This window comes from Aythya ferina (assembly GCF_964211825.1).
Source record: "Aythya ferina genome assembly, chromosome: 2".
In the NCBI taxonomy this organism is placed as follows: Eukaryota; Metazoa; Chordata; class Aves; order Anseriformes; family Anatidae; genus Aythya; species Aythya ferina.
In genome coordinates, this window is record NC_140297.1 from 158600863 (window position 1) to 158625355 (window position 24493).

Genomic DNA, 24493 nt, shown 5'->3' on the forward strand with positions numbered 1-24493 from the left:
AAAAATCTTCTTTCAGTAAATTATGTCTTTAAGATATCTTTCTGCTCTAAGTGAATCTGCATTCCACAGGAATTAAAACCTTCTTAACAGAAGCTTGGTGGATTTTCATTTTTTTTTTGATTTTTTTTATTATTTTCAAGCTATACCTCCAACTTATCAAACGTACGGGTAAGAAAGAAGAAAGAAACAATAAGCATAAATGATAAAATGAACTGAGAAACAAACCTTTAGTGTTTTTAGACAATTCAGAAAACCCAAGGGGTGTGGATACATCTGCCTCCCCTGGAGGACGGTGAGGCTCCTACTGATAAGGACAACCATTCAGCCTCCCTGGAGTACACACAAAGAAAGCTTGGCATGTCCGAAGGGCATTTCAGTCCCCCTGAGGTACAAATGACCCCACAGCTCCCCAGAAAAGCCAGGGTTACTATGCTTCTTTCTATAATATCAATTAGGTGGGATGAATCTGAATTTTCTAAATCAATCACCTAGAAGGTGAACTAGCTAGTGGTGATTCTCCCATTTGGTTCAGGGGGACACCTGGTGTCACTTGAGATGTCCTAGGGTTCCACCAGGCCCACGGATGTTATTTCAGAAGCAAATGAACAGTAAGTCCTGTGCTAAACCTGCCAGTCCCACGCGTGTCTCAGACACCCTGGAGCATCTCAATAGCCTCAGGGGTCCTCCACCTTACTGCGATGACCTGAAGCTTGACAGATGCCCTTGGCCAAGCCCACGTAGACACCTACCTGCAGGTGCCTTATCCGTAATGAAGGTGACATGAAGATGTCAACAGCCACAGCTGAATCCAATACACCACAGACTTAACAACCACGTCCCGAATGCCAAAGTGTTTTCAAAACATTTTCATAAATCCAGCAAAACACTGCTGAGTGAGCTGGAGTGGACTGAAGTGCTCATTGTCATTCTTTAATTAATTCTTGTTGCTCAGACAGGCTTCAGGCTGGTACAGAGGCACTTCTCTTCCTGAAAGCAACCCAAACAGGCACCCTGCATACATCATAGGGGCAGTGGTTCCCCAGAGGCATCGCTTGATTTCACAAACGTGTAATGATGAGATAAACTGATTAAATGCTTTTATTTACCCTTGCAAATTCTCCCAGTGATGTGGCAAACTTACCAGGGAATGGACAGGAAGATGGAATTCCTCTACTCCCAGCAAAGAATATGGCAAACCTTATATGAATTTTGGCTTAATTTGCATTCCTGGGAAAAACAGGTGCCTCCTGAGGTTACTATTTGGCCAAAAGACAGTACAATCAGTGATCCAAAAGCTGCACTTTTTGCCCCTTTCAGGCCCATTGCCCTTGTCTCACCCCTGAGCAGCTCGGATCTCAAACTGAGCTTCCCGTTCAGCAAATACTTTGAATCTCCTTTGCAGTACTGCACCGTAATCAGTTCTGCTGCATAGCCCTAATAAAATCATTAAAGTATTATACATCAAAAAGCATGCACTTTGTCAGTGTTCTGCAGACAGTGACTGCTTCATGGATATATATCCACTAATACTGCTTAGATGTGACAATCAGGCTGTGGCCATAGGAATTTTCTTAATCAGGTCTCAAATACAGGAGGATCTGTGTCCTTATGGGTTCTCTGATAGCAATCTTGTAGTGTCAGGGTGTCTGATTTTTCCAGGGGACTGGGAGGGATTTGTAACAGAGAGGACTGACTATTGCCAGTTCACTTCTACAAGAATAGGAGGCTTATTTTCATGCAGTGTACAGATGTAAAGCTGAGTCCTCCCTCAGCTGCAGAGAAACATATCTGCATATTTCTATCATCTGCAAATTGGAAAAAAAAAAAAGGAAGAAAAAAAGGAAAAAAAAACAATCAGGAAAAGGAGGTGGAAGCCAATTTTTATTTTTTTTTCTTCAAATCAGGAGAAATCAACACATTTTGTAGCATGGACACATTCAAAAAACTCATCAGTGCTAAAAGCACCAAAAATATCCTCTTCACATCTCTTCATTGAACAGGCAAATTCTCCTGGTGGTGACTGGTAAAGGAACCAAAAAATGCTGCAGCATGAGGAGTCATTGGCTCCAGCCCGTCACTTATAAAAGGGGGGTACGACTGTAATTCAATACAGCATCATATTGACCTTGGCCTGAAATAAGTTAAGCTAAGGGTAAGTGTTGAATGAGAGGATATACTTGTGTGTAAGCCATCCAGGAAGCCTGGTTTGGAAAGTATGCAATAATGTCATGGTCAACCAGCCTGCAATAAAGGGACTCACAGACCCGTCCTGCCACTAACAGCTCAATCCTGTAGCTTCAAGATATCCATCAAATGATGCTTGCAAACTTTCCTTCTAAATATATATATGTGTGTAATAATAATAATAAAAGCCAACTTTATATTTTTACGTTTTTTCTTAACTCATATTTTTCCTAGGAAGAATATCCAGTGGTACATGGGGAAGCCTTATCCTCCCTGCAGCCTGTGGACTGTCTCTTTGAGACAGTGATTTATCCGGGCACTTCATTTTATTTTGCCCAAATTAAGTTACCGTCAGTGCCTAACATCAGGGAATCTCCTGAATCCCACACCCTGGGACCAAGGAGGGAGATAAATTGCTTGGGAGCTTGGATTATTAAACCAATGGTTACGAAAAAAAAAAATATATATATATACATTTTTCTTGCATGGGATCAGTACTTAACAAGTAGTTTGCAGACATGTATCACTGGAAAAAGCTGTCAGCATTGCCTAATGACCCTAGCTCCTCACCCGAGCTCCATGCATCCTTCTTCCTTTTGCTCCTGCTCCTTTCCCAATTAATCCGGGGTCAGTTGCATTCAGCCGACTCCATCTAGAGCTTCTTATGGGCATTTACATTTCACTTTCCTTGCATTTTCTCCTTCCAGCTCCAAGCATGTCACACACAAGTATTAGAGCTGGCTCTGGGATGAGCTCTGACCAAGGTTTCTGACTGCTGGATCTCACATATACCCTGCTCACACATCACCAGCCACCTCTGCCTCACTGTCTAGAACTGGCACTCTGTTTGGGATGAACTCGTCCCAAATTCACTTGCCACAGGTGCAGTCCTTATCCCAAATGACTCAGCTATCAAAGGGAGAGAAGGCATTTCAGCAAAGGGAAGAGCCCGGGTTGACAGTGAGAAGTCTTCCCTCATCTGAATCAGCGTCCCTCTGATGCCCTTATGAGCCCTGTGCGTAACAGGTGGAAAGTCTGGAAGACTTTTTAAAAGTCAGGCAGCTTGGCTTCATGTATTGTTTTTAGCAGGATCCTGCAGCAAGATAAGCAAACACTACTGCAGTGCACAGACTATGGATACTAAACATCCTTCGTGGCAGGAACATTTCTCACCATGAACTCCTGATCTCAAATATTCTGACCCCCCTCGCCTGCCTGACAGCCTCCCTTTAGCAAAGTGGTAAATAAGTCACTTAGTTAGTATGAAAGAGAAGGTGTGGTGATTTTATTATTTAGATATCCACAAACACTATCATTTTTCTAATAGCCGAGGCTATAAACCTACCAAATGTTCACTCGTTGCTCTCAATCCGTCTTCCAAGTTAGAGGATGTTCAAGGAGAAGCATGCATCAGCCTTTGAAGGAAAGGGGTCGAGTGACAAAGGAGCAAGAGTTTACGCCATGATTTGCAGCTGGGGAAGCGGAAAATGCTGCCCCAAAGGTCTCACCTGAAGAGCTGACCCTCTGCTTGTTCCTGATCTTAGAGATATACGCAGCCCTGCCGGCTCTCATGATTCATGGCACGCTGCTTTTTGCTGGTGCAGCTCTCATGAGAGATGGGCAGAGATGCACGCAGAGCATTCAAGGCTGCTCGCACACATCTGGCGATGAAATGGGGTCACTGTGAAGGACACGCCAGTCTTAAGACAGGAGAAAACAATGGGATGATGGAGGGGAAGACAGCTGCTGGTCCTCCTCTGCTGGGCACCCTGCAACTGTTCAGTCTGGAGACGCAACAAGGAAAATAGGAGAAATCAAGAGAAACCTTCTATAAAGCCTGGGGAAAGGTTATAGATCAGGATAATGGAAGCACAGAGCTGGTGGAATTCTAGGGCTGATGACAGGGACAAGGAAGCATGGTTAAAATAAAAATATGCTGCATTTAGCTACCTGGACAATTAATGATAATTCCAAGATCCAAAATAATCGTTGCAATTAGTGCCTTATGGATCTATTTATGTAACTGCTCAGGAAAGAAGAAAATTATCTAGCCATGTTTTTGAAGCGCTCTGAGGAGCCAAGGAATTGATTCTTAAATAAAAAAGAAGTAGTTTAGGAGCATAAGCACAATAGATGCTCTGGGTGATCGAAAGCCATCCTTGGTAAAAGATCCCCATTAGTTACAAGGGCAGTTTATGCTACAAATAATTTTGTACATGTAAACATCTTTCCTGATTACATTGATCTCCACAGGCTGACTCTTTACTCTTACATCCTCTCCAATCTCCTAAAATTAGATCCAAATCTTCTGACTATTATTACTATTACTATTTTTAATCCTCCAGTTTGCAAAACAGTGTATATGTGAATTAGGGCAGATCTGAGGCACAGATGAAAGCAGTGGAATGGAGAGAGGGAAGAGACTGCAAACCAGTCTGAGAGATTATACTGCGTCGAGAAGGCAAGTCAAGCACATCAGGCACTTCTAAGGAGAATAATGCCAATATAAAGAAATAGAAACCAAATTCTCCCTTCCGTTCACAGCTGAACCTCACTAGGAAATGCAGTCATATATACAAAACTAGAACCACATCCTAAGTACTTGATTTTTGTATGCAGGCTGCATGAAGGGAAGCAGCTTTAATAAATTGTGCTACATTTGGAAAAGCCATTTTAATTCTCTAATTAGCATGCATACAATGAAAACTAACTGTGCGTGTTTGTGTATACACATATCCAGAAGAGAGTTTAATGAACTGTATCTATTGCAAGTGAAACTGAAGTTTCATCTTCTCTGTGCTGTACCATGTGATGCTGTGATGCAAGTTTCAATACCACAGCACACTTTTCTGCCTATAAAATGTCTTCTTGCTGGAAGGAAGGAAGGAAGGAAGGAAGGAAGGAAGGAAGGAAGGAAGGAAGGAAGGAAGGAAAGAAAAGAGCTACACAAGCATCCAAGTCTGGCTTCACATCAAAAAACAACAAAATAAACAACCCATACACAACCACAAAAAAGGGTCTTTCACTGTAGGCCATCATTTTCTGTTATCTACCTACCATTCTCCGCCACCTGAAACCAGCACAAGCGGAGCTTTATAGGATCAATACATGTCTTACCATCATTAATCACCAACAGAAAGGAGCAAAATGAAGTAAGCCTGACAAAAAAAGTGTCCAGCTATAAAAAAGGACAGGAAAAAGGGCAAGAAAAATGAAAAGGCTGGGACAAAGAGAGATCTGTAGCAATTCAAAAGAGACTCACAGTCCATCCTGCAGCTCTTGAGTATCGTTTGAGGTCCCCAGGGATCGAAGGCTTCTTTCCAGAGAGGTCACTGTCAACAGCAGAGAAAGAAAGATAAACAAGCAGCACACCTTTTCAAATAAAAAATAATGGATTTTCATTTGTTTGTCTTTTAATTTGTTTCCTTTCAAAACAACATAATGAAGTAGTGTTTAAACAGGTACCTTGTGACACAAAGGGGCCATCAGGCAATGCCCGCTACCCCAAAATGGATAAATTGGGTCCCTAGGATACAGCAATGGAGATTCCACAGATGCTGTGGCATGACGGGACATGACAGCATAGCTGTGAATTGCTCCAAATGGACATTAAGAGCCTGAACTTTATCAGCCATTCTAGTATCTTCTAACTCATTGTTCAAGACTTCAACAGTCCAAATCTTTTCTTTTAGCTCAGATAAAGTGTGATGTTTTACTATGATTATCTCATGTGCTCGAGCTGGAGAGCTTCTTGGGCTTTTCCATCAGGAGAGAAGAATGTTCTACCCTAAGTGATCCCAAGTTGGAAACATGGTTTGTTTCGCAATACAAAATAACTTCAAATTTAAGAAATATATATAGGTTTGTGTGTATTCACTGCCACATCTTCATTCTCAGATTAACAGAAGATCATTATATTTGGACTTAGCATGTCAAGTATGCAAAACACTTCAAGACCTTCATTAATGAAAGATGCTAAATGAATGAGATTCTTTCTGTTTACACGTGGGGTTTTCTCAGGAGGCTTCCAGCTGTAAAAAAAACTTATGACCAGTTATCAGCCACACTTCAATATTTAAAGAAGGAAAAAATATATGTATTAGAAACATATCTCAGCTATTCCTGTTGAAATTTAAGATATCCTGTTTTAATGATTACAGTCTTGGTCTCGGTCTACAGCTTTGAACAAATCACTCAACTATTTTTTTCCATTGACAGACAAAACTGAATCCCCTCTTTTCTTCTGGGCTTCTGTGGGTGGACACAAAAAAGCCACAGAAAGGGACAAAAACAACTTCATGTGCTTGGACATGGTATTCAAACAAGCTTGAATATCACCACATATTTTCACCTTGCTTACTACGCTGCTAGATCTCAACAGCAGATCTCAGTACAGAGCTTGGCAGCTCAGTAAGATAAAGCCTTAAGGAACTGTCTACACTTGAGCTCATAATTATTATCCTTTGCTGGATGCACAATGTTTTAAGCAATAAATTGAGAGTTTTCACTAATAGCCATTTGCTTCTCTAGTTTAACAGCATTGATCCTGCAAAGATCTCACAGATATGATAATACTCTCTCATTCTGCTCCTCAATCCTAACAACTCAATCTCCCATGGAAATTGTCCATTTCTAAGACAAAACTAAAAATACTTCAAGGCCCAGAAGCCCTTCATGGCGCTGCAGAGCACGATGCTTGCTCGAATGTCCTTGGAGAACAGAGAGTGAGTTAAGGTAGCAGAAGCACTTTGTACGTTGAATTTCTAGGAACATGTTAACGTCATGTGTGCAGCTCAAGGAGGGAGAAGAGCAGCTACAGCATCCAAGCACCTTTCTAACCTGAGCTGCAAAACCAAGGCAATCCAAAGTGAAGGACTCTCTGCCAGCTCTTCCTAGAAATGAACACAGGCTTGAGGGAAGACAGATCTGATAGGTGGGTGCTTCTTTGCAAGAGCAGTATGGACCTCTGCTGCTGCCTGCTTCGGAGAATAATGGAGGAGGAAGCAGTTTTCTTTTTGCACTAAACTGTTCAAAACTTGCATGCAGAAGAATCTGAGGCAGGATTGCAAGAGAGGAGCAAAGCACTCATTGGTGAGGTGAGAAAATGACTCAGGTTTAAGTTCCCATCCTAAAATTTGATCTAATATTTTAACTCCAGTGTAACATATTAACACATATACATAAAGGTAAGTTATCCCTATAGGACAAGATATGTGCTGTGGAACACACAAGATGTTGGCATTTGATATGGCTTTTACCTGGGAAATAGCACAACTGAGACGCAAACTTGAGCTGGATCTCAGGGGACTGAGCTCTTTTTGTATTTTGGGACAGTCCTACCTTGCTTTGGATAAGAAGAGCTCTACTGAAATCTGCATGGCTCTTGTTGTGGATACGGAAAGTCCCCCCAGTTTACCAGTTCTGACCATCTGAGCTATCAAAGAAGCAAAATGTCAAGTTATGATGGAGTGATGCTGTGAAGCCGGTGCTAGAACAGACATCTTACTTAAAAATCCTTGTACACTTAACATTAAAAAAGGCATATGCTAGTCTTCCAAGATGAGGCATCCACAGAGATCACTGCTGTTGGATCTGCACTGATTTACATAAACTGAAAGTTTGGCACCACTTGTCTACGCCATCGCAATCCTTAAAATCAATGGGGGATGAGAAACCATCCCTAGATGGCAACGGAGACTTTATCACACCTGGGGGATGCTGAAAAATCCTTTGCTCAGCCTCTCAGATCAAGGTAATGGGACTGCGCCTGGCACCAGCCTGTCACGGGGAGTCATTAATGAGCAAGTAACAGGAATTAGAGAGGGAAGAGACCCATTAGAGCACTCAGGTTCTCCATCTGGCCAGAACAGGTCTGATTCCTGCAGTATATCCTCCAGCGATCAGCCCTTTAGACACGATGCGCCAACCTAGCTCCGTTTACGAGTGTTATTTATTTTACTTATTTATAAGGCATTTACTGAGAGGCAGCTAAAAGCCATGCTCTGACAGAAATGCAAAACCTTCATAAAAATGAGTAGGAAAAAAAGCCATCAGCCAGACAAACTCACCTAGTACCTGAGCTGCTTTTTGCGTGTGCGTGTGTGTTTTTTTTTCCCACCCAAGTAGAAAAATCAACTAAAGAAGGAAACGTAAAACTCAGAGAAGCCAAAGCCTTATCAGACAAACTTCCCTATGCTCAATAGAGACAGTCCCCAAAGAGCTAGAGACAGAAAGAAGATGCAAAGAATAGGTAAAAGTTCCCTCTACCCCTTGACACTTTTTTAAGAGATGGGTTAAAAAAAGTCCCTAAGCTCATGAACTGGCAGAAGAATGATCCAGTGGCACATAAACAGAACCAACGATCCTGGCTATGGCTTTTATTCAACACAAAAGGAAGATTTCCATATCCACAGCAGAAAAGGGGAGCGGGAGGCATTTATATGTGAGATCTGCCAAGATTAGCTCAGAGCCACAGAGATTCCCCTTGGTCAGGAGCCAAGTCCTCAACTGCCCAATATGAATTTAAATCACCCCAAAGACTTAGGCTTCTGCAAAAAGTTAGGAGAGCAAGGAGGAACAAGACATGCAGCATTTACTATTTTTGTAGTGACACCAAACAAAAATCAGCGGTGCTTTAAAATCCCAGTATAGAGTTGATTTCTTGTTTCATTAAGAATACTCATTCTTCAAAGATAGAAAAAATGCAGCTGCCCACAACCTTGCATTTTGGAAATTGAAACAACAGAGGCATAGCATGGGGACCTCATGGCACCTTTAGCATCTCAAAGGGGAGAGGAGCATTTCTGGTGCCTGTTTTGGTCTCCAAATGCATTGGAGGACTTGGGAAGCCCCTAGGAGGCTGGGGTAAGGCAGGAAAAGAAGGAAAAAGGGAGCTTTAACTGGATTTATGCAACCCAGAAGGACATTCAACACACCATGCCCGGAGCAACAGGAGCACCAAGCATCATCTGGCGAGCATCTGCAATGCAGCCACCTGCTCCTTGATCAGCCCCTTGCATGGTGGTGCACACACAGCTCTAACTTTTGCTACAAGCTCGGACACAGAGTTTGCTGGATTGGCTGAAGAGACCATATGGTACAGCTGTGCAAGGCAGGAGGGATCTTGGGCATCCTTTCCCATTTTATAAACCTACAAAGTTCTCTGTCTAGGGTGGATTAGCTTTGCAAAAATTTGAGCAGCACAGCCAGCTTATGAAGAAGCCACACACAAATTGAAGCAAACTGACTTCAGCAGACTCAAATAATCTGGGTAGCGAACAGAGCAACAAAGGCATAGTATCTTATGGGCATTTTCTCAACCTAAAAGCACTTTAAAAACATTATAAATTCATAGATTTTAAAGCCCAGATAGAGCAATTCTGATTATCCAGCCTGATTTCCTACCATAAAATTTTGCCCCATCACTCCTACACTGAGGCTGTAGATTGTAGCTGGACTCCAGTATCTCTTACAAAAATGCGTCTGAATCTTGATTTAAAGGTTTGAAGTCGCATCAAATCCATCACGTCCCTTCAATAAGCAGTTCTAATGGCTAGTTATCCTCATACAGAAAGACTGAATTTGTCTAGCTTTGACTCCTATCTCCTGATCTCATTATGTGTGAGGATGTTAGATTAATGAGCCCTACGCAATCTATTTGAAGTCTTTCTTCCCACAGAGGTACTTACAGACCACGATCGAGTCCTCTCAAACGTCTCAAACAGAAGTTCGGATGGCATGCATTTTAAAGTCTGATTTGCAGACTTCAAACAGTTGTCTTAGCTCTTCTCTGTACCCTCTCCAATTTTGCAGAATAGTTTTAAGTACAGGTGCTGTCATTACCTGCTTCGGAGAGCACTCGGTGCAGGCACCTCTAACAGAAAGCGCATCTTCGTGCACTCTGTACCATCTTAAAAGGAGAAGCAAAGACCACCAGAAAGTGCTCAAAACACAATTGAGGGGACAAATGCAATTATAAAAAAGAATACAAATATAAATTGGATTGTGGCATTTCAAGAAAGGATGCACCACTCATCTTAAAGGCTTCTCAGCACAAACCCCACTAGGGGAGGAATTACAGCACGGACATGCCTAACGTGGTTAGCTGGAGTATTAATAGCACTCGTAGCCTCAAGCAGGTTGCAAAACTTCATGCTGAGCCCTGAAATAGCCAGCAGCCGAAGTACTGCTGCAATTCAACATTGCCATTGTGTCCAGGTAGCACGTAGCGCTGGAAGAAGAAAGACTGGTGCTAACTGAGGTGTTTCCGTATGTAATAACACAGTCATACCCCATCCGTAAACCAAGTACCAGTAAGCATGGTTGGGAGGTTCAAGCTGCCATAGCAGCCTTAAGTCCAGGTCACAAAACTCGAGGTTTCCCAAGGAAAAGCTCGGGTAAAAAGACCTATGAGACCTGGTAGACACCGAGTAGAACATCAAGCAGCAATGTGGCCTTCTGGCAAAGAAGTCCAATGGCATCCTGGGCTGCATTACAAGGTCGAGGGAGGTGATGCTTCCCCTCTGCTCAGCCTTGGGGAGGCCACTTCTGCAGGACATCATTCTACTTCATCCCAAGTCCCATCACTGCTCTCCAGCATTACAGAGGGTACATGTAAGTGCAACTCTAAGGTGACTTGCAATGGCTGAATTTCTCAACTTGTGCTCTTTGAAGAATGTTGCCAAACTTGTACCCAAGCAGTTTTCCAGAAGGCTATAAATAACGTGTTTTAATCTACTGCTTGTTCAGTGTATCAATCAGTTACTCTTCTTAAAAATAACAACCACTAAAAAAAAAAAAAAAAGAAAGAAAAAAGGGAACATGAAGTGTCCATTTCCCATTTTGCTTTTGTCCCATTCAGAATCATCTTATATGTGAGACTTTGACAAACCACTGAAGAATCATAGACTCATGAAGGTTGAAGGGGATCTCTGGAGGTCTCTAGTCTAATGTTTTGCTCAGAGAAGGTTCACTTGAAAGCAAGGTCTTTTTCCAGCTCTGAATATCTCAAAAGAGAGATCCCACAGCCTCTCTGGGCTCCCATTGGAACCAGATGGCCAGAAATGTTTCCATCATATTGAATGTCGTATATTCAATATGCAAGCCAGCACCTATCCTGTCCTCTTGCACCGGATTATTCCATCCAAAGACATAAGAGAAGGTGTGAAGAATTATTTTTCTTCCGATTTTACAGCCAACTGGGCACCTGAATGCCTTCATAGAGCCACCTGGTTTCAGGCCTTCAACTTCACCCTCTGGGATACTGGAGAGCAGTAACATCTATGTTGCAGGAGGTCCTTAAGTTCTGACCCAAGGTGAAGACGATTGTCAAAAGCAAACTCAAACTTATCCATTCCTTGTAGTCATAGAAATCTCTGCACTTGAATTTGCCTGGCAGATGGAGGCATGACTGCTCTGCAGCATGCAAGAATCCTGATAGACAAAAGATGACTGCATTTCAGATCTGCTTCCCATCCTTCTTCGAGCAAGGATTCCTTGTTAGAAAGACAGGGACCTTTCCCCAGGACACATGGGGAGAATTACAACAAGCAGGAGGTCCTGAGATCCTTTACACCTAGTCCAGTGCAATGTCCCACCAGATCCCCTTAGGCACAGATCAGACCAAAGAGAGAAGCTGGCCAGGTAATTCACAACATCATGAATTTAAATCCTTGTCTAGCAGTGGTGTATTTTAGAACTGCGATATTACGGCATTAACAGCTATTCTGCAATGTTCCTTTATATCTACCTGTGAAATACGGCTTTAGATCCCACCCCAACAAGGCGCTGATGAGCCAGAGCACACCTCCAAAGGAGGGAAGCATTCTGCACCTCCAGTGTCCGGGGAGACACGAGCAGGAATAGCATTGCTGCTCCATCTACAGAGTGAAGAATAACAGAAGAGTTTTGGTGCTGGTGTTTTTATAAGGGAGATGGATGCTTTGCAGGCTCGTGTGACAGGCTCTGAACACAGTAGTGCTGCAACACATTAGAAAATGAGTCTGGCTTGTTCCACCTTTCTGCGCTCTAACTCCCCATTGTAACAGATGACACAATTAAAAATAGAAAAGGATGTGGTCTCAGTAAGAATTGGAATATATCTGTGCCTGCTTAATGCAACATATGGTGGAATATTTTTACATCTTATAAAGAACTGTGTATTGGACATGTGCTGGTGCTCGTGAGATGCAGCAGCAAGAAAACTGCATTAATATTTGCTCCCTGACAACAGGAGCTGTCATACGCCGTGTACACGCACAGGAGTCATCAGCAGGACAGCACACAATCGACTAGGAAACCTTTCATTATACGCACCATTGGAGTTAATTCGGAAGACGTTGGCTGAAGTCTCCTGAAATAGTTCCTGCAGTTCGCTGGGATCAATCTGGGTGGCTGCAAAGACAAAAAGGGAGAGACCTGTTAATAGTGGGGACTACCATCACTTTGAAGGGGGGCTCCCCTCCCAGCAGAGCCTCCAAAAGGGGACACCCAGCCGAGAACCTTTACAATAGAGCTGTCACCAAAATGCTATATTTTATACACACACAGGTTACAGCAACGACGATGTGCTGTCACACTCCACGCAGAGAATGGGCAACACCAACACCTGCAAAAAGCCTGCTTAGTCTCACCAGGCACAGGGAAACACCAGTAACACGGGACTGGAGCACCCATGGGACACAAAGAATATGGATTTTCTCCTGGAAAGCAAAATAATATTTGCTCACTGCGGTGTTGCTTCAGGAAGAAGAGAATTGGTGAAGGTCCCTTTCCTGTCCCAGCAGTGCTGTGCAAACCCACAGCAGCCTGAAGTGTTCCCTACTTAGCTGAAAGATGTAACAAAGCACTGAATCGAAACTCCTGCATGCTCTCTTTCGTTAAAACACTTATTAACCATTAATTCATTGCTGTGGGCTCATCCTCACTGCAAATTTAGGCCAGCTAGGGGGTCGGATGTAGCCTTACACAGCGTGTGATCACTGATCACAGGCAGATACCCACTACATCCCCATTTCCATCAGGCAGCAAAGGTGACACTGAGATACAGCAGATAAGGTTTACACGGATCAAGGCAGCCTCTGCAGGAATTATCGGCAACTGGAATAGAAACGATCTCTGCTCATTTACCAAGTGGGCATGCCAGAGCTGCAAATGAATGAGAAACTGCAGCTTCATCCCCAGAGAAGGAGAGATGTGAAGTTGGACTGGGCTATACCACAGAGAAAGGACACGTTGCTTAAATAAACCTTAAACAAGGGTCAGGTTTTGGTTGGCAACAGTCCCCAGAGACAGACTCATTTCCCCTTTAGCACCAGCATTACAGCAGCAGCTCTGCAGATTTTCCCAGGTTTTGCCCCATTCTGCCTCCCACCTGGGTCAGCTTTTGCAGGTTTCCTAGAAACTGCTCTACCTGCAACCTTGGCCAAGGCCAAAGCACCGTAGGGCTTGTCCCCCTGACATTGAAATAGTTACAGCACGGAGCTGCAGCAGTACAGACACTCAGACAGGAGCTGTTATTCATGTTTTCAAGTCAGAAGCCTGTAATCACAACATATTCTGCATCCCCTACCCAAATTTCTCTATGCTATTAAAGCACTGCACTCCCAGCCTGCATTTGGAAGAGCAGAAAGTCAAGGATGGGGCAAGGCAAAACCCCACAAATCTCAATCTGAACGAAAAGCCCTCCCAATGTCCTGCTTAGGGTGACCCTGAGGACATCCCCCAAGACTTCAGGACAAGCCTCATGTTCAATCTGGGCATCCAGGGGGTTTTCCACTGCTTCTCACCCACCTCACCCACAGAAATCCTTGTACGAGACGATTCGGCCTTGTCCCAGCCATAAATAAAGTCCTGGCTCAGCCTATCAGGTTGACACAAATCCAGGGCATTAAATGGTGTTTAATCAAAGTGCACAGGGCCTCGTTGACAGAGATTTTCCCACTCTTCTCCTTCCACACTTCCTCCTAAATCAGCTGTCCCAGACACTCCTCTCCACTGCTTCATGTATCAGGCTACAGAACAAGAAATTAGCTTGGGCTTGTCTGTCCCCCAGGAATTTCACTTGTTACTAACAAGATCCAGCTTTCATTAAATCACTGGGAAAAGAGCAGCACAGGAAAAGGTTTTAGATCTTTACAGGCTGCGCTGACCCTGGTTTCAGGAGGCTTTTCTTGAATTTTTCAACAAAATTCAAAATTTCTGGGTTAGTAATAGGGGAGGACGGGCACGTGGTGGCCAGGACAAGGTTTCAGGGTGGCATTTCCAGTTTTGTGTAGTGATCCATGCGTTTTGTGATAGAGGTTCTTTGGATGGGTTCTTTCTGGGGGGAGAAAAAATAGTTTATGTGCTTTTTTTCCATGTTGCTGATTGGAGCTCCAGATAAGCCACCATGCAACCAAGTCAGGGTTGTAAATTCCTCCAAATCCCCAGTTTCAAACACCCAGTGAGGTGCTTTACATAACCCAGTGAGGATTAATTACATTAACCACCCCCCAAAATTAGCCCACCCCAACTGCCCAGAAATTCAGGGGCTGATCTGGCAGAGCAGGATTCACCCCATCTCCCCTGCATGGCCATGGAGAAACCAATTTGCTCATCCTCTACCACATTTCCCTAATGGAAGAGAGGCAAAATAGGACAGGGCAATGCATGAGGATCATACTCTAAGGACGTGGAAATATTTAACTTTTCAAGCCTCAGCAGGATGATATTTATTTTGGCTGGATGCATGAGGACCAAGAGGTGAAGAACTCCCCCTTCCAAGGCTTAAAGTCTCAATCCATAAATATCCAGCAGAGAGACACACCTCACCTCCAAATGACAAACAAACATGAACTAAATTAAAAATAAATAAATAAAATAAAATAATGGATGCAACCTTTGGCCAGAATTTCCAAACACTTTGAAAATATAATGCTCAGAGAATTGCTTGTCTAACAAAACTGCACAGAATCTGGCTTACCAGATCTTCTGTATTTCCCTGCACCTGGACTTTTATTTCATGTTGGAATATGGTGCCAGCTCTGTTTTTCTTTTTTTTTTTTTTTTCTTTTTCTTTTTTTTTTTTTTTTTCAGGAAAGATAAGAAAATAGTAGCAGGGATGTTGTTTTACACTGCTGCTGCAATTTCGAGCTTCCACACGTCGAGCAGAAATGTTGTAACTATTCATGGAGGATTCAGCAGTCCAAGCAGACAAGCAAAACAATTTAAAAACAGCAGCAGAAAGCAAAGCAAAAATGCATCTGTACTGCCAAGCTAAGTGAAGACATATCAAGGCTGTGAAAGAAAGTGAATGTGAGGCACATTTGTGTCTAATAAAAAATTAAATGTCTTCGACTGCATAAAGGGACTGCTAAAATATTACAATTCCCTGAGAAGGAGCACGAGGTTGCTGATATGCAGTAAATACTTGCCATGCCCTGACGCTAATAGAGGTCGGCACCACAATTGGGAAAAGGTGACTTTTAATTACACCGTGGGTCCTGAAAGCCATGAGGAGTTTGCAGTGGAAATGTTACAGAATCCCGCATCCAAATTGCTTCTCCTCTGTTTCCTTAATTGCCAAAACCACTTTTATAACTTCCCAGTGTTTTCCTCATTTGCTTTTCCAGCAGCATCCCCTTGGCGAGGGACAGGACAAAACAATTTCCAACTCCACCTCCTCCCCACCTAGCAAATAGTGACAAACTGATGCATTTATTTCAGCTGCTAAAGAAGCAGCAGCCAACAATGGCATTTCTGAAATATTCCTACTAGTTTGTAGGAAACTAGTCCAAAATAAACATTGGGAGAACATATACACCAGCAAATAAGAGAGAGTTGGGGAGAAAGATTGTATTTTAGTGTTAGCTGGCTCCCCAGCTCTGTTTTGGGCCAGCCTTTGCCAAGACAAACTCTGGAGCTGTTTGGGGCACAGTTTATCACAGAGATTGCTTCTCTGGGCAAAAGCAGTAAGACTGAACCAAATTTGCCATTGGATGTGCAGTTCCATTGGGATTACCTGCTCTGTGCAGCTTGCAGCCTGACCCCTGTGATACCTCTTGCACTTTGGGCTGAACAAAACAAAACAATACAAAACAAAAAAAAGAAAAAATAAGAAACAAAGGAGACATACACCTCAAATACCCTTGCAAGCCTCAGACATTTTTGCAACTCTTACTCTAGAGACCAGAATGCTTTGCTTTCCACATTCCAATGCAATTACAATCCTCAACCAGTACCTAAATCATCACCTCCAGGGGATACTAAGTATGAGAACCAGAGGGATGGAGGTAGGTGATCAGGTTGGTGCTCGGACCAGAATATAAGCAGGTGGCTCCTGGCTCTTGGTTTGCTTCCCCCGTCCTGCTCTGGAGGAAGAAAATGCTGCTGCTGCTGCATGTGGGCATCCTTGGGGCTCTCAGGCTCTTGGACAAGCAGCAATTTGTTTCAAACACCATTGAAAGCAGTTCTTGCAGTGAAGGTATCTGATTGAGCTGGCGAGCAGAAATGTTTTTTGGTTCCTCTGCAAAGCCTGAGCAGGCTTATTGGGTTTTGCCTCTACTGATCTGGATATAATTAATGTCTGAAGGGGACAGCTGGAGATGCAGGACAACACGCGTGGCAAAGGTATATACAGGAACATCCTTGTGCATAATGCTAATGAAAACTGCCCATGTTCCCCACGTTAATCTTCCTTGCCTATTAATTATTTCACACTAATTTGAAGCTCCTAATGGCTTTTCTGCAGCCAGGTGAAGTCAATTGCCTCCATGATCTGAATTTTGTAGCAAACCCAAAATAAGTCAAGAGTTGCAGAAAGGAAGAGACAATAGTTGAAGCAACTCCAATAAAAAGGGAAAAGAGAAAAAACAAGACAAGCATTCAATCTTTCTACTTACAGCACTAAATGAGGCTGCAGAACTCAGCACCTTGGGTTCAATGCAAATATCCCCAGTGCACCACTGTGAGCTATGTGTGTCTCTGCAACATAAAACACAGTCACAGATTTCCTGCATCTTCGCTCATCTGAAAGATTTAACTCAAGTTGTAACACCAGCTTTTGCTGGGAAAAACCTTTCAGCAGAAAATTACCCAGTAGCCAAACTCCCTTTCTATGCTGTGAAACTCCTACAAGGAGAAAAGTGCCAGCAGGGCGCAAGCTGCATGCCATGAGGTCAAACAATCCACCCTACATCCTCAATTCACCTCTACCGATAAGGATAAAGGACAAGGGGCTTCAGCTGTGCTCAAACCCCATGGCTTAAGCTTTTCACAGCTTACCTTAAGACACAACTCACCTGTCAAGAACCCTGCTCCTTCCCCAGGACCAAGTGACCCATTGGAAGGCTTCAATTCCCCTCTCAAAGACGTCTCACAGGACTGACCTCAGTTATCCAAGAGAGCAACTCTTTCCTGAAGGCCACGATCCGTAACAAGAGCCACGTGCCTTTGGCATTGGGAAATCATAGAATCATAGATTCATTAAGATTGGAAAAGACCTTCGAGATCATCTAGCTCAGCTGTCACCCTTCCATCAATATCACCCAATAAACCATGTCCCCAGGCACCACGTCCAACCTTTCCTTGAACACCCCCAGGGACGGTGACTCCACCACCTCCCTGGGCAACCCGTCCCAATGCCTGACTGCTCTTTCTGAGAAGAAACGTCTCCTTATTTCCAACCCGAAGCTCCCCTGATGCAACTTGAGGCCATTCCCCCTAGTCCTATAACTAGTCACCTGTGAGAAGAGGTCGACCACCAGCTCCCCACATCTTCCTTTCAGGGAGTTGTAGAGAGGATTGACCTCAGGGGAGAGAAAATGTTCGTTTCTGGCTGCTGTTCCAAGAGTGAAGGATGTGCTCTAGAACAAAATGCTAAATTCACATCTTTGATTTTTCCACAGTGATTGAAGTAAAAATGAAAAAGCAGAAAAAAGATGAAGGAGGCAAAAAGCAAAGACGAAGCAGCAGCTTTTCGTGGGGAGGACAGAGAAAGAGCCACAGAAGAGACACAAGAAGTGTTGGGTGCACAGACACAAATGCCTACAGAGACCAGAAAGAGCCCTCATACAGCATCCTGTGGTCCTCCTCTCCATGGACTGTCTGGTTTCCCATGGTTCATGCCAGTCCTCAGCATCTCGTGTTGCAAGAATGCTCTTCTGCTCTTCAGATCCATTTCCATTTCACATACCTCATTTATCCTCGTCACCCCTGCTCGTGTAGAAACTGGCCAAAAAGCTTCAAGAAATACCAGCGTAGAAAGGATTGGCCAAAAGAGTGTTGGGACAAGGCTCCTTTCCTCAAGGAAAATAGTTTAAAATAGAAAGGGAAGAGGAAGGGAATGAAAGGAGCTGCATCATGTCTAATGTTGTGAAGTTGCTCCTGGCATGCAAGCTTAGGAGGTTTTTATTTCCTCCTGTTGAAGTTTGAGCGAAATAAGTGATAACGGGAAATGTAAGCAAAAATCACACTCATCAGGCAGCATGTTTTCCAGGAGCGTTGGAAAACGTGATGCTGCTTCATGTGGAAATGCTCCGAAGTTCTCTGCTATGGATTCATACAAAAGATTTGGATGTCCTTAGCTTGGCCCTAACACCAAGGGGAACACTGAGGAGATTACACATTTAAGAAGTGGGTTAAAAACAGTGTTTGCATCAATCTTCTTCCAAACCAATTCTCATATAGTGGGGTCACTGTACCCAGGAACTCAATTACTCAATTAGGTGTGGGTCTGGGTTTGCATTGATGTTCATGAACTCCTGGTCATTTTTATGAACTTGCCTTCCTGGGTTGGCCTAATATCCCTGAACAAATAAAATATATTTTTTTTCTAAATTTCTTAGAAATTAAGCTTTACCTGAAGAAGGTATTAAGGCAAAGGCATCTCAGATGGGAGAACCCATTTCATCCCACCCATCTGAGAGGGAGATGCATTTAGGTAGTGAAGAACCTGCCTCCTCCTATTCTTCCCAAGAAAAAAATACAAAGCCAGGGAGTCACCCTGCCCTCAAAGCCCTGCTTTGATGAAGTACCTTACTTCCACCTTATCTCCCGCCAGATAAAACTAGAAGAAAAAACAGAGAGCAAATGAGACAAAAAACAACCACACTACTTTAATAAATTATTTTTTCCTTGAATGACCTACCACATCTATAGCCAGTAGACTGGGGCAACAAAGATTTATCATTTCCAAACCAAGTTGAATGCAGGGGCTAAATTCAATGAGTGCACGAGACCAAGCAGATAAAGCAGGCAGGGAGAATCACTTCGGCTTGGAGAGGATCCCGCCCAGTCATTAATTTTTATTTTTTTATTTTTTGGTGTGCTCACTAAGCAAAGAGTTTCCATACATTAACCTTTCTAAACTTCTGAGGTTTGTGCTTTAGTTAACACGTCCCTAGACAAGAAACTGCAACACACGGTGTCTCCACTACAAGGGTTCCTGGTAGAGCTAGTACATTTTAACTGGAGCTCAGCGTGGCTCTTTCTTGGAAGATCCTAGGAAAGAAAAATGCTTACAATTATAAATGCAACACATTTCTTTGAAAGGAATAATAAGCACAGAGCCTACACCTAGGAAGAACACCAAGAAGCTCAGGAAAGAGGTTATGGAGGCCAAAGTTTCTCACGTAGGTGAGGTCTAGGCCAATGGGACCAAAACAGCAGCTTGGCTCTGGTGACACAGGAGGCATCAAAAGGGAGAGGTGGGCATCCCTTGCAGAAATTAAGAGAAGATGAAGGGTGAGCAATAATGTGTAGTAACAGTCAACTTCAAAACAATAATACAGAATGAAGACATTGTCTATCTCATGCACCGCCCAGCTGAGTGAAGCGGCTGCACACACCCTGTGCACTCCCACTTTAAACCAGTCAAGAGAGCAGCCTTTTCCTAAGCCTTTCTCCTTGGGTGCAGTATCGCACCCTGGGGTGCTCCTTGGTACTCCCATCCTCCCTGCCCTGTCATCAGGGACATGCAGCTCCATCCCCTGCAACACCAGCACCTGGTTCTCAGCAAAATGCAATCTTGGGTACCCCCAGAAGTTGTTCAGAGAGAAGGGGAAACATTGGTTATCTTTTTCCAGCACAATCATGGTTCAATCAGATTTGCTTTGCATAGTTGCATAGTTTTTAATTAAGAAGTTTCCATTCTTCCATTCTCTCTCTCTCTATTTTTTTCTTTTTTTTTTTTTTAGCATTAGGTGCACAGCCAGTGCCAGTGTCTCCTCAGCCCTACGGCTTGCCCTGCACATCCAGCAGACCAGGACAGACAATACCAATGTACCAGCTTGCAGGGAGTCTGTCCATGGAGATGAAAACTCATGCTGATGGTGTGCATCAGCAGAGCATCAGAAGCACAATTAGGGAAAGCTTCTGGCATGAAGTGTTACTGAGAAGTTTGAATACACCATAAATGAAGAGACATAAAGGAAAAGGGGTGAGATGATGGAGAAATGCTGGATAGAGGCTGCCTCCAGCTCACAAATACCAACAAAACTCCACAAAAAAGCCCCAACCACCCAACCAAGTTTATTACATTATGACCCTATCAGTTTTTTATAATTTATGAATAGTAAATAAATAAAAAACCTGCTGCCTTCTAATTCTTCAAACAAGGAAAGCAGTAGAAGGAAATGTCAAAAGATTCATGAGAACCATTACTGGAAAAAAAAAATGCTATCACTTCATGGCAGATGATGGCTAAGAGTGATGTTAAAGTGATCTGAAGGTCAGGCTGGCTTGATAGCCCCTGGCAAATTACTTGGTGGGATTCTTGGTCCTGTTTCACCTGCTCCAATCTCCATAAAATTAATAAAGTAATTTGGAGAGCAATGGAAACTTTCCCCACAGATATCCCTGTTTACAGAGATGCTCGTGTCCAAAGACAAGAATTAGTGAACTGTTGATTTTCTGTGATGGCTAACTGCAAAACAGACAAAATTGTAAGTAAGACTTTATGAAGAATAAGGACAGATTAGAACTATGCAATGGATTAAGAAGCTGCTTATTCTGGCAGAGTGTGGAATTCTGGCTTTGCTTGGACAGTTTTACAATTAAGAGTTTTCTGCCATTTTTAAACAAAGAGGAAGCAAACATTAAAGGTTTTGCATAATTCTGACGCGTTACCAAAATGTAGCTAAGGAGCTTTTAAATAAAACAAAGCACTTTGATTTTTTATTTTTTTTATTTTTTTTTTCAGTAGAGGTGGATTAGGAGAGAGTTAAAAAGATGATTCATTTTTGATTGAAATAAATCAACGTACTGGAAAATATCAATTCATTTGCAAAATTTCCCTTCCAAATCCCATTGCTTCCTGCTTTCCAAGATGGAAAGTCTAATCATGTTCCCTTCTTCATGCGCCAAAGCAGCAGCAGAACTATGCATAATGGCAGAGCCTGCCTGCATTTTTATAAGGATACCCAAATTGTTGAAAAAAAAGGCAATTAAAGTCATTTGGCAGATTTTTATTTTTTTTTAATGATGATGTGGTATAAGTATATAAATAAAACCTCAGTGAAAGCCATTTTTTGTTTGCACTGCTATATCCCCAGGATAGTCTGCAGCACTGTGCTAATGCAAACACAGACACAAGCACCAACAGTATGTGAAAATGCAAAAGATTGACTGAAAAACAAAGTGAAAAGGATTGATTTTACACTCACTGCCCAAGCTATAGGAAATGTAATGTGAAGACAGCCAATGAAAATGACAAAGAATACAAATATTTTTGAAATGTTATTATTTGAGGATTTCCAGGCTATATACATTACAAAATAATGTTGTACAGCTCTTAATCAGTCTCACTTTTGGTCTTATTAATGCACTCAGCACTAATTGCCTTACAAAATACCCTTTAAAAGATCCAGGCTATTAACGACAAAATAGAGATGACTGTTTGATTTTTTATTTATTTATTTGTTCTGATTACATCTATGCAATGCAAGGGAGCAGTATCAGAAAAATCAGCTATATGAATAAAAGAGAAACCTTTAAAAACATTAAAACAAGGTGCTTGCCAATTGAAAATATCTAAATAACCATATATTTTTTCATGTCTGGTAAATTATGGATTCTATAAACCAAATTCTGATATCTAAACTCGTGTACCAGAATGGCCCCTGAATACTGGATAAAAGGTTAGTAATAAAAATGAATGGGAAGGGCAGATCCCAGCAAATAATATGCATAATTGATGATTTATCCTTACTGCCACTGTACCGGAGGGCTTGCTTTGGGGTCAACTGTGTTTGTTCCAGCATAAGGCTGAAGAAGCTCTAGTGCTGAAAATGCTTCTTCCCCATCTCCTTCCTCTTCATCACCTCCTTTGTTGGCCAGGAAAAATAAATTCAGGTCATCTCATATGTACAGAAGACAAAATGCACCTGTTGGGATTAGAATCAGCACCCTTGAGGAGCCCTGCATTGCCCTGGAGGTGTTTTAGCATCATAGCAGAGGTTTTATAAAGCACAGGTCCCAGAGGGATAGAGCGAGAGCTGGGATGGCGAGATAGCAGAAGGTACTGAAAGACGGGGCGGATGCAGTGGGAAACAGTGATGGAGCAATGCCACAGCTGGCATCTACCTGCAGGAAAGAAGAGTGCTCTGTGGAGCAGATCTCCACAAAAAAAATAAGCTCAGTACAAAAGCAGCGAGTGGTGCACCCTCCCCTTCCATGGAGCTTCATCCAGCAGCATAAAAGGGAGCAAGGTAACTTATTACAAGTCCTAAGGAGGACTGAAAAAGAGCAATATCCCCTTTGCCATTTCTTGGTAAGCTTTATCTGTATTTTTAAATAAGAAAACCATACTGATATTTTATGCAGAAAAACACAGAGCGCCTTCCCAACCTTTACTGAATGGAGAACCAGATTAACTTGTTCACCCAAGAGTACCGATAACAGAAACTGGTCCGTGGAACCAGCTCTTTTGGAAGAAATCTTAAAAACTTGTACAACCATTTGGGGAGGACGAAATAACACTATCACTGCCAACCCTTTGGAGAGCTGCCTGGGATGTCCCATGTAGACCTGCTCCTCCTCAGTTTATGGGGTCAGCAAAAGTTGTAGCACTGGCCAGAAGTCATATGAATGGCCATAAAATGTCTTGTTCTTATGAAACTCCTGCTGTAGTTATCTGTGGTAAGGAAAGGCTGTTCTAGGAGGTGCTGCTCAGCTCTTTCTCTCTGGGATTCTCCAAATCCCCAGGTTCTCAGTTCTCGGAGCCAGGAGATATTACTTGCAAGCCCTTCTATTTATCCTATAAACATTACAAAATGGTCTTTTTTCTTTTTCTTTCTTTTTCCTTTTTTTTTTTTTTTTTTTTTTCCCAAAAAATATACAGAGGAACACATTCAGCAACAATCCTTCCTCATCTTCATCAGTAGAGGGGAACACAACTTTGCTGCTACCTGGCAATTTGAACAAATAAATGAACGAACAAAAATGACAAAAAAATAAAATAAAATCCCACTTTGCTATTTCAAAGACAATTTCAGGCTTAATCTCAAGGGCGTGTTAATCTAGAAGGCATCCTCCAAACTATGCAGAACACCCCAGCCCATCACAATGCTACAAAACAAATAAAAGACAAGAATTTCATTAGAAATTTATGTTATGCTACAGAAGAAATACAGTTACTCCACGTGTAATGGGATTGTAATGGGATTTGAACAAAGAACTTTACGCTTCTGATCTCAAATTAAAAAAAAAAAAAAAGGATTGAAGGATTGCATGGGTGTTAAAGTTTATTAGAAATTTGTAAAATATATATAAATAAATATTTATTTTATATATATATGTATATGTAAAAGCAAGACTGTCCGTTCCCTATGGCAGGGGTAACACCACATCTCTCAGCCCTAACCTCAGGCCCATCTGTGCCCAAGATATGAGACTAAAATTGGCGTTTTGCTGTTTAATTCAGCAGAACTTTGCTCTCTTTCTCAGCATGACTCACTAAAGATCTGCAGAGCAGATTTTGATCTTCATCTTCATCCAGAAGACTCTATTATGTGCCTGAATGCAGAATTTCTCCCATTCTTCCAAAAAAACAACCGAGACATTGAAGAAAGCATCCGCCTAAAACATAAAAGTCTATGGCACTGAGATACTGACTAATACGAGACAGTGGAAGTGAAAGGGATATGATGAAGAAAAGGCTGAATGTGATTTTTTAGACCACTGGTTTATTAGCTAAAGGGCTCTGGTTTAGATCCACAGTTACAAAAGACAAACCCAGTAAGCTGGTTTCGCCTACAAGGTTTTTTTTCTCCCTCCCTTCTCCACAGTTGAAGGAGCCCATTGCAAGCTTTCAAAGAGAAGCATTTTGATATTT

At 42.5% G+C, this 24493-nt stretch overlaps 1 protein-coding gene across 4 annotated transcripts in view; it reads right to left on the bottom strand.

Annotated features, from left to right (window-relative positions):
- TSNARE1 (t-SNARE domain containing 1) overlaps positions 1-24493 on the bottom strand; it is a 451421-nt gene that overhangs the window by 284356 nt on the left and 142572 nt on the right. For all 4 annotated transcript variants that reach the window (XM_084511163.1, XM_084511161.1, XM_084511162.1 and 1 more), the window contains exons 4-5: positions 12499-12576; positions 5447-5516 (exon numbers count right to left, since the gene is read on the bottom strand). In XM_084511163.1, the coding sequence (XP_084367289.1) occupies positions 5447-5516; positions 12499-12576 (148 nt within the window). The remainder of the gene's footprint in view (positions 1-5446; positions 5517-12498; positions 12577-24493) is intronic.